Source organism: Carcharodon carcharias, chromosome 7 (assembly GCF_017639515.1).
Source record: "Carcharodon carcharias isolate sCarCar2 chromosome 7, sCarCar2.pri, whole genome shotgun sequence".
In the NCBI taxonomy this organism is placed as follows: domain Eukaryota; kingdom Metazoa; phylum Chordata; class Chondrichthyes; order Lamniformes; family Lamnidae; genus Carcharodon; species Carcharodon carcharias.
In genome coordinates, this window is record NC_054473.1 from 150366695 (window position 1) to 150384093 (window position 17399).

The 17399-nt window shown below is 41.6% G+C and overlaps 1 protein-coding gene across 1 annotated transcript in view; it reads left to right on the plus strand.

Moving 5' to 3' along the window:
• znf536 (zinc finger protein 536) overlaps positions 1-17399 on the plus strand; it is a 560712-nt gene that overhangs the window by 255042 nt on the left and 288271 nt on the right. Inside the window, exon 5 of the mRNA XM_041192428.1 lies at positions 5974-8133. Within this exon, the coding sequence (XP_041048362.1) occupies positions 5976-8133 (2158 nt within the window). The 5' untranslated portion in view covers positions 5974-5975. The remainder of the gene's footprint in view (positions 1-5973; positions 8134-17399) is intronic.

Below are 17399 nucleotides of genomic sequence, written 5' to 3' on the forward strand. Positions count from 1 at the left end.
AGCAGTTACTGGAGTGCTCCTGTTGAGTGGTCAATGCTTCTGAACTGCATCTCTAACAATCCAATAGCCTGCTTCATGACAATCTTCATCTGTAGGTGGCTGGTGTTGTAGCGACATTGGGCTCACTCTCTGGTCGGCGCAAGGGAGTAAGCAGCGCTTCCTTAAGGAGTATCCTTTGCACTCCGGAAAACAAGAACAGGCCTGGGGATAGGCTGGAAAAGCTGTGACAGGTGTGACTGCCTCAGAATGAAAGAGTTATGGCAGCTGCCAGGGAAAGTTGCATATAGGCGCAGGAAGGCTTAGTGTGGTCGCAGACAGCAAGCATGTTAATAGAATGGAACGATTTTCTCTTTATGATTCACTCCAGCTCCTGTGATGATGCTCTGATAAAGATGTGGGCAACCAGCTATGGAGGCGAACCCCATTTCCCCCTGTGTCTGCAATGTCAAATCTGTGGGGAAGTTGATGTGTTCCCCTACCCAAGCAAAGAGTGCACTGGTGATGGACATGATGCACTGGTGGGTGGCTGATTGAGAGATATCACAGATGCTTGTGGCAGAACCATGGAAGGAGCTGGCTGCATAGAAGTTGAAGGCCACGATGACCTTGACAGCAACAGGCAGGACATGGGGACCAGGTTATCGAGGCATGAGATGTTCCTCCACCATGGCAGAGACGTCTCTAACCATTTCTCCTGTTATTCGCAGCCTTTGCCTGCACTGCCTCTCGGTCATGTCAAGGAAACTTATTCTGCTACAGTACATCCTTTGCTCAGATTAATATCTCCTCCCCTTCCTTCTTGCTGCACTCCCTAGTGGCTCTTTCACATCAAGCCTGTGTACCTTGGCTGCTGCTGCTGCTGCCTTGCCTCTATTGCCCTTATGTGGGAAGGTGCTGAGCCCACTTCTTTAAGCTTCCTTCCTGAACTACACACTCTTTTTCCAGCGAGCCTGGTAGTCTGTCCTGTCGTCCCCTTGGCTGCACAAAGCAGAGAGAAATCCAGAGGAGCCACATGGATCTGCCCTTCCTTCTTCACAGTCATCTTCTTTGAGGTCAGCCACCAAGCCCAATGTCAGAAGTAAGGCTTTAGTGTTTAAGCTGTTAGTTCGCAAAGTTCTATACAAAACACACACCTTAGATGAGGTTTCAGATCAGTTTATGCCTCCATTTATGGTCATGGGTTACATTTTGCAGGTTTAGGCCATTGGAGGAGTGCAAATTGGGCCTAGATAAACTCTGCACCTTTTTCAAATGGCCCAGCAGATTTGGGTTTCGCATGTGTTCAACTCCTTTTCCTGCCGGCAAAATTTATGACTGCCAGAAATGGGGTTGGGACTTCCAAATCCCAATCCCACCCATGATTTTTAAAGCTCTGCCAAGCTTCTCACCCTGGTTCAATGAAGAGTGCAGGAGGGCATGCCAGGAGCGGCACCAGGCATACCTAAAAATGAGGTGTCAATCTGGTGAAGCTATAACACAGGGCCACTTGCATGCCAAACAGTATAAGCAGCAAATGATAGACAGAGCTAAGTGATCCCACAACCAACGGATTAGATGCTGCCACACCCAGTCATGAATAGTGATGGACAATTAAACAACTCACTGGGGAAGAGGCTCCACAAATATCTCTGTCCTCAATGATGGAGCAGCCCAGCACATCAGTGCAAAAAATAAGGCTGAAGCCAGAAGTGCTGAGTGGATGATTCATCTTGGCCTCCTCCAGATGTCCCCAGCATCACAGATGCCAGTCTTCAGTCAATTCGATTCGCTCCATGTGATATCAAGAAACAGCTGAAGGCACTGGATACTGCAAAGGCTAAGGGCCCTGACAATATTCCGGCAATAGTACTGAAGACATGTGCTCCAGAACTTGCCACGTCCCTAGCCAAGCTGTTCCAGTACAGCTATAGCACTGGCATCTACCTGGCTGTGTGGAAAATTGCCCAAATATGTCCTGTACACAAAAAGAAGGACAAATCCAACCCGGCCAATTACCGCCCCACTGGTCTATTCTTCATCATTAGTAAAGTATTGGAAGGGGTCATCAACATTGCTATCAAGCAGCCCTTGCTTAGCAATAACCTGGTCACTGACGGTCAGTTTGGATTCCGCCAGGGCCACTCAGTTTCTGACCTCATCACAGCCTTGGTTCAAACGTGGACAAAAGAACTGAACTCCCGAGGTGAGGTGAGAGTGACTGCCTTTGACACCGAGGCAACATTTGACCAAGTGTGGCATCAAGGAGCCCGAGCAAAACTGGAGTCAAAGGGAATCAATGGGAAAATTCTCTGCTGGTTGGAGTCATACCAAGCACAAAGGAAGATGGTTGTGGTTGTTGGAGGTCAGTCATGTCAGCTCCAGGACATCACTGCAGAAGTCCCTCAGGGTAGTGTCCTCGGCCCAACCACCTTCAGCTGCTTCATCAATGACCTTCCTCCCTCCATAAGGTCAGAAGTGGGGATGTTTGCTGATGATTGCACAATGTTCAGCACCATTTGCGACTCCTCAGATTCTGAAGTAGTCCATGTCCAAATGCAACAAGACCTGGACAATATCCAGGCTTGGGTTGACAAGTGGTAAGTAACATTCACGCCAAACAAGTGCCAGGCAATGACCATCTCCAACAAGAGAAAATCCAACCATCGCCCCTTGATGTTCAATGACATTACCACCACTGAATCCCCCACTATCAACAGCCTCGGGGGTCACCATTAACCAGAAACTGAACTGGACTAGCCATATGAATACTGTGGCTACAAGAGAAGGTCAGAAGCTAGGAATCGTGCGACGAGTAACTCACCTCCTGACTCCCGATAACCTGCCCACCATCTACAAGGCACAAGTCAGGAGTGTGATGGAATAGTCCCCACTTGCCTGGATTAGTCCAGTTCCCACAACACTCAAGAAGCTTGACACCATCCAGAAGAAAGCAGTCTGCTTGATTGGCACCACATCCACAAACATTCACTCCCTCCACAGCAGCAGCAGTGTGTCCCATCTACAAGATGCACTGCAAGAATTCACCAAGGCTCCTTCGACAGCACCTTCTAAACCCATGACCATTACCATCTAGAAGGACAAGGGCAGCAGATAGACCACCTATACAATCCCCCCCAAATCACTCACCATCCTGAATTGGAAATATATTGCCATTCCTTGACTATAGCAGGGTCAAAATCCTGGAACTCCCTCCCTAACAGCACTTTGAGTGTACTTACACCACATGGACTGCAGCGGTTCAAGAAGGCAGCTCACCACCACCTTCTCAAGGGCATATAGGGATGGGCAATAAATGCTGGCCCAGTCAGCAAAGTCCACATCCCGAGAATGAATTTTAAAAATTTGTTCTAAGGGAAAATCCGACATCACCCAAGTCCTGCTACCCCTCTCTCTTGCCCTTGGCCATGGTTGAATAACTTGCTGCCAAATTAATAAAGCTCACTAGGATGAGACACTGAAGGTTATCAGCCTCTGTAGAATCAGCAAAAAGTTGATACTTTCAGTAAAAGGGAAAAGTTGGGAGAAAAGACAAACTTTATAAAACCATAGGAAAAAAAAGAAACTTAAAAAGTGCTTCAGTTCTCAAGGGGTAAACTGTCATGTATGATTTGCTGTAATGTATTACTGTAATCTCTTATCACAAATTCATAACAGATAACGTTATAATGAAAAAATAGATAATCAATCTTTATTGCTAGAGTCTGTACAAATCTTATGCTGCACAGTTTAAATTGCAGTCTTTCAGGGTCTGCTTGCAAATGTTTTCTGAAAAATGGTTCTCATTTAATGTAACAGTATTTTAAACATAAGATGTGCATACAAGTTTGTGTTTCTGAACTTTTTACTCAGCACTTTTTAAAAGGATTAGGTTACATCTGAAATGGTGAATGCTGGTCATCTATTTACGTTACTAAATTTTTCCATATGGTTTGGAAAATTCCAAATAATACTATTAAAAATAGCATTTCAGAAATTTATTTCAAGCCACTGCATTTTACTGTATGATGAGGGAAATATATATTGGATGGTCAACTAAAAAAGCTAGATGCTCATTGCTGCTTTCATAAGTTCATGCTCCAATTGTTGCTGACACTGAAACCCAGTAACCAGCATATGTGGTAAGTTTTATCAGTTCCTAGCCAGGCCACTAAGTGAGAAAACTGACATTGTTCATCATATCTTAGTACCCTTGCATTACGCTGGCAATATGACAGAACTGTGCTAATGCTTGCAACCCATATGTCCATCTCCCCAACTGCATGGAGGAATGGGGCTATGAGGTGTGGGAGGGAGCCGATTTTTAATATTAAATTCATGTAGATTTTTTTGTTGGAACAATATTGTATCCACAGAATAGTATGCTAACTATGTGGGATTTGATCTGAAGCAGGAGCTGTAGCCGAATTAATGCACAACACATAACTGTATTAAACTTAACATTTCAGTCACTTGATTTTTTTTTGTTTCAAGCTAGGATTGCCTACTATAGCTTCAGCATTCTTTAATGCATAGACCATAACCAATTAAATCATAACACTTTGAACCTTATTTAAAACTACATATTGAGCAACAGAATAAACTTCATAGAGATGCTGCATATTTGTGGTTCACTGTTATTTTAAACATCAAAACATCCACAATGTTGATTTTAGCAGACAGAAAATAAAATGCCCTTGTTCAGTATCCCAACCCTCTGGGCTAATATGCAAGCTTAAATCCTTGGTCTATTTTTGCTGAAATGTTTTCAGCTGCTTAATGACCCCGAACGGAGGTTTATCATAATATCAGTTGTCTAGCGCAATAATAATACTTGCAGCCTTTAATATGTTCTGAATCTTTTTTTAAAGTGGATCAAACTGTTCAGAGCAGGGATGTGTAAGGACTTGGTCATGTTCAACAGTCCTGTGGAATTTTGATATTACTGCCAAAGTGGGGCAAGAACAAATATTTCAGCCGAAAGTGATTTGGCTGACAATATTGAAACAGCAGAAAATGGTAGAAGTGTAAGATGCACAGTGGTCTTTTCACTTTCTGTGTGGCAGCCAGTTGTGTTCCTGCATATGTAACTGAGATGTATTATATCATCCAAATGATGAGGTACTCCATTTCAAAAGAAGTGTGGGTGTTCTAAATGATTTTGCCAATGCCTTGAAATCTGGAAAACTGTGTAACATATAAAGTAAAATGCTTGTGCATTATTAAACATTCATGATCTTAGTCTAGGTATTTGAACTTCTTAAATTTAAGATCTATTTTTGAAGCTTGGTTGCAAATACTCATGGCTTTTTATAATTACAGTACAATCATGTGTTACAGCAGCCAATAATAAAACAGCAAAATAGTCAGCTTTGAAAGACATTAGTTAACCAAAACAAAAGCACCTTTAATTTTTAGTCAGAAACTTAACTTCATTGTAGAAATGTAATTGTTCTAAATGAAACAGAAACAATTTAGCCATTTCTCATTTCAATATTGTGCATATAAGATGGTATTGCATGTTTTTGAAAAGAACATAACATTAAGGTGCAGACATATTAAAGTAGAAAAGTCTCAGACCGTTTTAGCTAAGCATGATGAAGGTGCAAAATTGGATAAACTAGATGCAGGCATAGGGAAAAATTCAGTGTGGCTCATCGATTATTCAAAATTGCAAATGTTAATAATCAAGAGAACAATGAGGAGTAAATCAGATGTTAAACTCGCATTTACAAAAGCGTAATTGAATATTTTTTGTTTGATGGTTTGAAATTAAGGTCAGGCTGATTTGTCTATGTTTTGCAAAATTAGTAGAAAAGTTGTTCATTGTACTATATTGTTAGAATCCAGAAATGGAGCTGTGAAGTCAGGAAAATGTTAGATCGAAGTTTTATTATTATTGTATTTTGAAATAAAAATGCAATTTTGTGCAGTAACATTGTTTCTGTGTTAAGTTGCTGTAATTATTTAACAAAAACCTTTTGTTTTCGATATTAGGAATGGAGGAAGCAAGTTTGTGCCTTGGTGTATCTTCAGCAGTGCCTGAAGCTGATGTCCAGCTCAACAAACCAGTACTAAATGGCCAGTATCCAATAACGCAGAAGCTGCATCAGTTGACAACACAACTGGGACATGCCTTTCCAGAACTCCAGACCAGACAAACCCCTGAGGAGAAAGCAGCAATTTCACTGGAGGAAAAGCATCACATGCCTGTGGCTAACCAGCCAATCAACAACCAAATGACCATGCTGGCAAATCAGCTAAATACAGACATTGACACTAACTTGAGTCTGAATGGGAGAGTTGACTTACAGCACTTCTTAAATGGACAGAACCTTGGCATAATTTCACAGATGAATGGCACAGAAGATGATGCAAAAAAATCCAGAAAGTACCCGTGTCCCATTTGTGGTAAGCGCTTTCGGTTTAACAGCATTTTGTCACTCCATATGCGTACTCACACTGGAGAAAAACCATTCAAATGTCCTTACTGTGATCACAGGGCAGCTCAGAAAGGTAACTTGAAGATCCATCTCCGCACTCACAAACTTGGCAATCTTGGGAAAGGTCGTGGAAGGGTCAGAGAAGAAAATAGGCTTCTACATGAGCTGGAAGAAAGGGCCATCTTGAGGGATAAACAGATGAAAAGTGGCTTAGGCCAGCCAAGAGCTGATGGGAAGCAGCATCAGGCTGTTGTTAGCTCTACGAGCTTGCCTTTACCAGCCAGTCAGAGTAGTTCTGACATTTCTAATACAATCTGTACTCCCAAGCCTACAGGTGCACAGGAAGAACCAACAGCTGCTATTGTGGGATTCAGGTGCACCTTTTGCAAGGGGAAGTTTAAGAAACGTGAGGAGCTGGACCGTCATATTCGAATACTGCACAAACCTTACAAGTGCACCCTTTGTGAATTTGCTGCCTCTCAGGAGGAAGATTTGATCAGTCATGTGGAGAAAGCACATATAACTGCTGAATCAGTGCCAGGTCAAGGGTCGAGTGGAAATGGAGAGCAACCCAGCAATGAATTCCGCTGTGAAGTTTGTGGTCAGATCTTCAGCCAGGCCTGGTTCCTGAAAGGTCACATGCGAAAGCACAAGGATTCTTTTGAACATAGCTGTCAGATTTGCGGACGACGATTCAAGGAGCCCTGGTTTCTCAAAAACCACATGAAGGTGCATCTTAACAAATTAGCTGTAAAGAACACATCTCAAAGTGACCCAGAGGTGCCTGTGACTTTAAATAATATGGTGCAAGATTCCCACTCCAATGTCTATTCAGCGTATGTATCTTGTTTACAGAGTGGTTTTTTATCGCCTGATAAATTGAGCTTAAATGAACAAAGCCAGCTCCATTATAATAAAGCAGAAATTGCGCGGAAGGAAAAAGAAATGCTTGGGAAGCTATTAGTGCCCGTGAGTAGCACAACCCGTGGTGTAGTGGAAGGAGAGAAACGTTCCTTACTGGGATGTCTGACCTTGGCACCTCCTTTAAAGGCCAGCTGCATGGAGCGTTTGCAGGCAGTAGCCCGTGTGGCAGAGTTTGATCCCGTAAACAGCTACCAGGCCTGGCAGCTGGTGACAAGAGGAATGGCAATGGAGCAGGCTGTGCTGCCAAAAAAGCACCTGCACCCTGGTCAGGAAGAAAATCTGACCAATGCAGGTGTCAACTTTGACAAGAAGAAAGGAGAATTTGTTTCTGTGGCTGGAGATAAATCAAAGCAGAAACTAGATGGCACTAAAAGAAGTAACCTGAGTGACGTTTCTGGTAAAGATGATTTAATGGGAAGCAGGGAATTTATGGCACAAGGAATGAATCAAGGTCTGGAATATAAAATTTCTGGATTAGGACAGAATCATGGAACAATGAAAGAAAAGCCAACTGAATGCCCAGACTGTGGCAGAGTATTTCGAACCTATCATCAAGTTGTTGTCCATTCCAGAGTTCATAAGAAGGGTAGGAAGCCTGGAGATGAAGGTGTCCAAGCTGTTTTGGATGAACGACGTGGATCTGGAAGTGACCAAGATTCCCAGTCAGTTAGCAGGTCAACTACACCTGGATCATCTAATATAACTGAGGATAACACAACTGCAGGTGGCTTCTCCGTGACAGGAAGTACACAAGAAGATAGTCCAAACCCATCTTCTCCTTCATCTTCAGGTAACATGAGTATGCTTTTCCCCCTTACGGTTTTCATAGGACATTTTATATTCCTCAGAATTATCAAGCTGGGAATTTTTTTTACCTATTGTTGTCACTGGACAGTTGTGACTAAAAGTTTGTCCAGAAAGCCGAAAACTTAACATTTTCCCACTGACAATGCTATTATGATTATAAAAATTTTCCAACCACTGGCACACTGTCAGTGGACACAGACATTTTAAAATTGATTTGAACACTTCTTCACTTGCCTGGGCCCATCATGCAAGTGAATTGTCTCCCTTGATTATTCCGCTTTCTTCTTCCATGTCCTTTCTCTTGCAATTTAAAATAAATACACTGATCGCCAATTATCTCGCAAGGTTGGGAGCTGAATTTCTTGAAGAACATTATCAGATGTGTATGCGTTTCTCTTGAGTACAATAAATGTTCAGATTTCTATTTGGTTTCAGAGATATTGGATTCTTGTATATTTACGACAGGCAACATTTATAATTCATAATATAGATTTTAGGTATATTTTCTTTAATTCAATATATATTCAGATTACAGTGTAAAAAATATGACAATTTAATTGGCAGATATATTTTCCTTAACTCAAAATAATGATCTAAATCAGGAACTAAACCAAATCAGAAGTATGTCTATATGCTGCGAGAAACAGAGAAATACATAGAGTCTGACAGGGATCTATCGGGGTGAACATTTTGGTGAATATATTGCAGCTTTTCAGTTAACTGCATGGTATTTTTATGTTGTGTTTTCTTTACCAAATAAGTCATGTATAATCATGAATGAAGAGGCTTGTAATTGTGGTGGAAAAGAAAATATGGAAACATTTCAGTATTTGTCATGCCTTGTGCCACAATGTTCTGGCAAAGTTGAACATCTGGACAAACTATTCTTTGCATTATGAAATCAATGTTACTGGAGGTAAAATTGGTCTTCAGCAAAAGCACAAAAGGGATAATAGCAAATGGCCACCTGTCACCATGCATGATGTCTTTTTCGTTAACTTCATGGACAAGAAAGCCAGGTAAGATGTAAAGCAAGCTACTGATTCGCTTTCCCTCATTCTGTGCTCTGGTCAAGGGCCAATTTTACCCCCTGTATTTCAACTGAAGTATTTGCTTTTCCACATTTTCTCCAATTACTCCATTTCTCTACCATGCTTTTATTTTCACCATTGCGGGATAGCATAGTGCAGGGGATGGTTGGGGATGGTCTGCTTTGTGGAATTCTCTACATTCACAATCCATGTCATTCTGCAGTTGACTAGTAGGTGGTATTGCTCTCTGTGATGTAACAAGTCCTGCCAATTCCCCTTGCTCGCTGCCTCTTATGGTAGTCCTGCCTGTTGCTCTTCTGTTTATGTCTCCTGAGTAGTGACACAAATCACTTTGCCTATTTGGATTTTGGGGTAAAATATGTAACTACAGATAAGTTTTCTGTCACCCCCATGTCAGCATTCTATTCCAAGTGATAACTATAGTGCCATTGATAGGAATAATTCCATTAATGGTAGCATTGGTGGTGGTACGTAGAAGCAGCAGGTCTCATTGAGAATATTTTATTGAAAATTTCTAGCCAAAAAAAAATGTCATTCCAACCCAGGAGACCTAATTAGGATTTAAAGATTGCTTTGATCACAAAATAAAGAAAACACTGCATGAACAAAGAGGAGGTAATGGTAGGGTAACAAGATACATGAGCTGAATTCATCACTTTTGTTCAGTTCTTTGTTAAACTGGTACACAATCCCTATACAGTGGTTTTCTAGTTGGATTAATATATTACCAGTTTAAAGAAAAATCTTGACAAAGAAATTGCTAGAACAGTAAAATCCAGACTGCACATTCCAAAGATGCCTACAGTACTTAATGCTGTTGTTTAAATACCCATGAAAAATGCTGGCTAGTTCCTGGGTAGTGGTCCAATTTGCAACTTATTACTTGTAACTCAGTTTTGAAGTGCTAACTAAAAGAAAAGTGTAGCACAGCAAATGAATAAACAATACTAAATAACATGGAGTATCTTCTATCAAATGTAGTTGGTAGGATTAATGTTGGTTTGTGGTTCAGAATGAAAATCTTTTATGTGAATCGTTGCCTTTCTGAGTCTTCCATTAACAAAATGCTCATGGTGTAAAATGTCACTGATCAAAGTGCAGTCTACTAAACATTTGCCTAATTTCACATTTCGTTTAAATAGTCATTCATTTATGCTGTGGCTTCTAACAGAAGTAAAGTTTAATTTGAGTTTCTTATAGGTTAAGTATTTAACAAAATCTTTCGAATTAAGAAGAAAAAGCCTGAATTTTCTATTACCTGTTTTCGCTCATAAACAATTTTAATATGATGTATTGTGATGAGCTGAGATCATGAGATCATCACAAAGTCATTACATTTCCTTGCAAAACTGTAAGAGAGAAATCCAAAAAGGTTCCATTGTTATTGGAAGCTGACTTCATGGTTCTAGATCCTTCCAATAAAATGTTTAAATGGACAGTAAGCAACACTGCAGCTTCAAAGGATTAAAGATAGCAAGGTGAATGTGCTTGAGTCATTATGAACAAAAATGATTACTGTTACAACTGTCTGAATATGTGGTACTTCAGCCGCACACTAAATTAAGAAATAACTTAAATGCTTTATGAATGCATTTTAGAAGCAATATTAGCAAAATGTGATGAGAATAAATGTAGTAAATATTTTAAATCCAAAGAGAAGTCTGTACCTAAGAGAACGGGGAAGGGAGTGCTCACCCCAAGCTCGGATGCCACAGCAGGTGACTTCATCTACATTGTGTGCATACCTCAAAAATGTTAGATGCATGACCAAATTTATGGCCAGTGGTTTTTGTTGTTATTAAGTGAATTTTCCAATGAATCCACTGAGTAAATACATCAGTTCTTCAACTCTGTTCGCATGTTACTTTTATTGTTTTACCTTTCAACATAGACTGTGCCCTTATGTGTTTGATAGCTCTGTTGTGTTCTGATGGTTAGCTTTTACAGTTCAGCAAAATTGAAGTGACTTTAAAACATTTTTTATGACATTGACATTAAAGATCAGGGCTAAAAGGATGGAAGAATGCAATCAACACAAAGAAAAGCAATTGTTATCTAATGTGATGCTTTGTGTTGTGGATTCAGAGCCAAGTATCCTTTAAATACATAGCCTTGATTGAACAGAAATAGGGTTAATGTTGTAATAAAATAGTCATGACTAAGATTTGTGAATGTGACATACAGGAACAGTGCAGGAGCCAACCATTTGTTATGTAGGTGGAAAAGATGCATGGATCAATGAGCATTTGAAATGACACCTATAAACAAGAAAACATTTGTGCTGCAACTTTTCAGTAGTTCTTGTAACAATGACCTGTGAGAAATGGAAAAATAAGGCATTTAGTCGTTTGGTAGTACAGAACTGGAGTATTGCTGGAAAAAAAAAGAGACATGCTGTTGAAGCTTTTTGCTTTGCACTCATCAGGATAGTTCACAAGAATACCAATTGTAAAGGGAACAAAATTTATATAGCATGAAAAGGGAGCGCTGATTAGTTGGTAAATTGACTCTGATTGGCTAGAGGCATTGCCATGGAGAATGCACCAGGGAACAGTTAACTGCTAAGCTTTTGTTCAAACTCAAGCCAGGCAGGTCGACTCTAACTGGTCAAGACATTGCCATGGGGAATGAACAAGGGAATGGCTGTGCCCCAAGTTTTTGTTTAGTTCAAAAAGGTGCATTGTGTTGTTTAGCAAGTGTTGTCCAATCATAGAATCGCATCTATTGTTGGACACTATGTTTTGAGTTTTGCAAGGATGGGCTGGCTGGGTACAGTCAGTACTTTTACTGTTACAAACAGCCAAAGGGACATGCTATTTGATATGATCCACCAGTCATTCGGATGTATGGCCTACACACCTGGCATCACACCGGTACTGAAATCCGTATACCATATTAATTATTTGTGTGATAAGCAGAAAGTCTTTTTGACTTGAAGGCAGCACCTTGTTAGTGGAGAATGCCACTTGTGTTGCTACTGCATAGCAGCAGCGCAAAACGGCAAGCTTCACCTGTTACTCAAATTTTGAGACACCTTACCCTTCTAGGATAATCTGAGGTAGAATGAATACTTTTCAGGACTGCAAGTGGCGGCCTTAGGCCCATTCATGAGTTTACATGATATACAGCGACTAATGATGTGATCATTATCCTGCAGGATGGCTTTGATGTGCCCTGCTTCAGCATCAACCATGCATGGCGAGCAAATGGCTTGGGCCCTATTTACAAGGTTGCCGATAAGGGCAATCTTATAGTGCGTGGAACTGTAGGAATCCCAATGCATAAATTGGCCAGTGAAAGTAAGCTTGTGGCAGATCATAGTAGACAATCCATTGGTTCTATTTGTATACCTGAGACAGAGGTAAAACAAAGACCAAATTCAGGATATCAACAAAATAGTTCAACTCACAGGTGAATTAAGAACAGGTAAGCTAACAAATGAATTTCTCAGAGGGTGTATTAGACCTAAGGTTGTGTCAGTTCATTTACAAGCATATTAATAATGTTACAGTGAGACACGGTCCCACGATTGAATGAGCATTTATGCAAGAGGAGATTGAACAGATTGATAGTAGGATTAAACATTAACTCTGTTTTTCTCTCCACAGATGCTGTTAGACCTGCTGAGTTTTTCCAGCATTTTCTGTTTTTGTTTTTGCTGGTGTTTGGAGTAGGATTACTAATTTACACTCTGCTCTACACAGTGCTTGGTCTGCGGTGCGCAAGTTTCTTTCATTTTTCGATTTGATCTATATATGCCACTATACTGCCTTAATAGACACCACCAAACATAGTAAATCTCTCTGACCATGTACTTTCTGAAAGCAAGGCATTTGTTCTTATGCATGGCTTCAATTTTAGTGTGCCTTTATCTCACATCAAATGAGAAGAGGTATTTGATGAATTCAAACTCCTCTACTCTCAGCTATCCTGCCACAAACTAGTGTCCACTGAAGATGCTGAATCCTTGAAAGCATGCCTAGCTGATCTAATACACGCATATTGTGGGATTCTAAACAACTTGGCTGATCTTCACATGCAACACGAACGATTGGTAGCATTGTGAGGCTTCAAGGCCAACCCAGACATACAAACCTTTAAACCTGACAAAGGGCCTGGAATAGCAGTCCTTAACAACTATGACTATATCAACAAAATGTGTGCCATTCTCAATGAGGGGTCCAAATTCATATGATTGGACCTGCCACTAAGCATGACTGGACAGCCCTGCTCGAAAGCAAGTTACAAAGACACTTGTTGGACTTGTGCAAGAGTAACGAGCTGCCAGGTGGTATATATGATAGGATTCATCCTCACAGCTCATTGCGCCGGCATATGTATGCGCTGCCCAAGACTCAAAATTATATCCCTTTCCCCCACATCTTACCTATGATTGCTCCTGCACAACATGAATTCGCCAAATATTGGTTGAGTTGCTATAACCAGTTTTGCGCACGTTTTCCACATACACGGTGAAGGATTCCTTCACATACAGGAGTTGTTTATCAATAGCAATGCTGTGTCGATGTGCTCGCTCAACATTGTTAGCTTATTCACCAATGTACTGCTTATAGAAGCCATTGTTATTTGCACTACATTACGATATCATGGTGATCTAGATATGCTGCCATTGTCTGAATTTGTATTCATTGATTTTATGAACTCAGCAACTCGTGCAGTTGAGTACAGTTTCAACGACACCATGTATGTCCAAATAAATGGCGTTGCCATGGAATCTTCAGCAGGCCCAGCTCTCACTAACAATTTTGTCAGTTTCCAGGAGAAAAGCATCTTCGATGGAAAGTCACCTAACCTCCTACTCCTTACATATTTCTGATGAGTAGATGATATGTTTGCTATATTTGAATCTGCAGCTGCATGTAAGAATTTCCTTACACACCTTAATGGGCTTCAAATTCACCTTTGAAATGGAGCAGTCAAATGAGCTCCCTTTCCTTGATGTGCTAGTTGAGAAATCTGCCAGTGGGTTCTCTACAAACATCTATCACAAGGCTACTTTCACTGGTCAAAATAAGTGTTAGGATTCATACAGCTCTACGCACTATAACATTGGTCTAATTGGCAACTTCGTAAATAGAGCCTGAGCCATTTGCTCACCGTACAAGCTTGATACTGAAATAGGCCGCATCAAAGCCATCCTGCAGGTAATGACTAGCCTGATCAGATCAGTACTTGCTGGTATATTGTGTAAACTATTGAATGGGCCTAAGGCCACCACTTTTGGTCCTGAAAAGTGCTCAAATTACTCTGGAAGGGTAAGGTGTCTCAAAATTTGAGCATCAGGTGAAGCTAGCTGTTTCATGTTGCTGCTATGCAGTAGCAACAAGAGTGGCATTCTCTACTAACAAGATGCTGTCCTCAAGCCAAAAAGACGTTCTGCCTATCACTCAAATAAGTAATATGGTATATAAATTTCAGTGCCAGTGTGATGCCAGGTAAGTAGGCCGTACATTCCAATGACTGGCAGCAGATCATATCAAATAGCATGTCCCTTTGGCTGTTTGCAATAGGCAAAGTGCTGGCCTCATCCAGCAGCCCGTGCTTGCAAAACTCAAAACATTGGGTGGAATTGTCCCAGATTTGCACAGAGTGTGGTAGCGGGTGGGAAAAAGTCAGTTTAACCGCTGGCCGCAATGGTGGGTTTTCACGTCATATCATTCCATTCCTGCCTCATTCATTTTGCAGCCGTAGGAAACATGCCGTCTTGCTGGCGGGCGCCCTCCAATTTGCCTGCCATGCCTTTAGCTCATTGCTGCCATATTTAAAATGCAGCTGCATGCAAACTTCTCAATGCTTGCAGCCCAGGACTGTTCTGGTGAAGGTATGACCCCAAAAGCCAAGAAGAGTGCAGCCCCTCGATTCAGTGATGCATCCCTGGGGTGCCTTCTGGACACCCATGGAGGCCACTGTAATGTCCTTTACCCCTTCTCTGGCAGCAGGAGGCCCATCAGCCTCACCACTCCACCTTGGAAAGCAGTGGCAGAGGTGGGCAGTGTCAATTCTGCACACAAGATGTTGGCCATCCAGTGCACAAAACAGATGAATGATCTCATCTGCGCTGCCTGAGTAAGGCGACCATTTTATCACTCTAAACTCACAAGGCCATCGCACATTCACTGGCATCTCACTCACTGCCAGCTCAAGGGACATCATTCGTTCTCTCACACACAACCTCACATCTCCATCTGGCCTCATCTCCTCTGGAGACTGCCTCCTCAGCCCTCACCATCCAGAGACCATTTTCACAGATCAACATGTGCCCCCACACACACCCTGGGATACCCCTGTTCCCCAGTTCAGCTCTCACCCTGCAGCCCCTTCCCTTGCCTGAGGCCCCTTCTCCCCTTCCCCAACCAAACCCTAACACTTAAACCATTGAAAAGCCACCCCCAACTTATGGCTGGCCTGGTAGGCAGGGACCTGCCTGTGAGCCCCACTAAAAGTGACGCAATGCTGCCTGTGAAGCCTGGCACTGATGACTGCGAGTGCTTGATGAACCAAGATGGACAAACAAACCTCAAGGTCCTGAGTGAAATGCAGCTCATCAAGTGCATGTCACTTATGTACAATTGTGAAACACATTGGCATGACCAGATGATCCAGTGTGGGGGGATTATTCCGGCGAGTCGGCTTATAATGAGATGCAAAAGTATTGAAATTAGGCTCCTGACGTGTGTCTGAGGGAAACGCAGCCCACTATTGTGGGTGGAGCGAACGATCGCAAACTGGTTTCATGATGGTGTGAAATTGATCTTTGACCTAATCGCCATATGGTCCCTCCCCGCACCCGCCATGATGCCCAACACCAATGGGGCTGGAAAATTCCAGCCATAGTGTCAAATGTTAGATGCAATTCCGCGATTGGACAACACTTGCTAAACAATCCTGACTGTGCTAAGAATTACACCGACAACCAATTTAAGATTATCAGTCGAGCTCGCAGTGTGGCTCACTTACACGTGCTAGAAGCTACATATATTCACATACAGGGCCCTTTGCAGACAGAAGGAGCATGTCCACACATTGTGCCTTTTTCAACTAAATAAAAGCTTGGGGCTCAGCCATTCCCTGGTTCATTCCCCATGGCAATGCCTTGATCAACCAGAGTTGACCTGCCTGGTTTGAATTTGTACAAAGGCTTGGCAGTTAATTGTTCCCTGGTGCATTCCTCATGGTAAAGCCTCCACCAATCAGAGTCCACTTGTCAACCAATTAGCACTCTCTTCTCATGCAGTATAAATTCCCTTTACAATTGGTATTCTTCCAAACTGTTCTGATGAATGCAAGATGAAAAGCTTCGACAACATGTCTCTTTTCTCAGCAATATTCACATAAGGTATTTCATATAGGTCGAAGTAAAATAAAAATCTGGAATCCACAGGCATCGAAATTGTAGGTGACCTATAAATTTAAATAATCATTGTATTAATTAAGTATTTTAGTTACTTCTTAATTCAAAAATGCTTATTGCTCAATCTGGACTGCATGATATTGATGTTAAAGGTCCCAGGATTGATACAGGATTTGTTGATCTCAAATGGGTAACGGTTGGAGCCTTTGAGCTAAGGGTTAATGGGGTTAGTGGTCTAATGTGATGCTTAGAAGGAGGAGCAGTCAAAATTTCCACTCCTGCTTGCTAATTATTCCTGCAAGGTGCATGTGTGAATATTGAGCAAGAATATAATGAGGCTCATGATCAGGCACTTGATGGAAAGAGGAATAAAAGGATATGTATAGGAAAAGAGTTTGTTTACTTGTTTCATATCTTTGCACAGATCTTTTCCCCCTTTAAGGAATAGTGGGGAAGTGTTTGAAAGATTAGTAGGCTGATTGTCAACCCATTCAACGTTTTCATGAACACTCCTTCCATGGCCAACAAGTCCTAAAGTGGGACTTGAACTTGGAGCTTCTGTCTCAGAGGCAGGGGCTCCACCTACTGCAGCACAAGAACTTCTTTGGCAAAGCAGTTGGCACATGGGATTAGAACTACTGCTTGAAACATGAACTGGTAGGGTTGAAAGCCTGTTTCCTTGTTATAATTTCTATGCAATATAATTTTACGTAATGTTACCCTTCATGGCTGAATAGCTTGCTAACACTGAATGAATGCTAATTAAAATACACACTCTTAGGTAGCAAAAGCCTGGGTATGCTTCCAATGATAGTTCATCTGTCA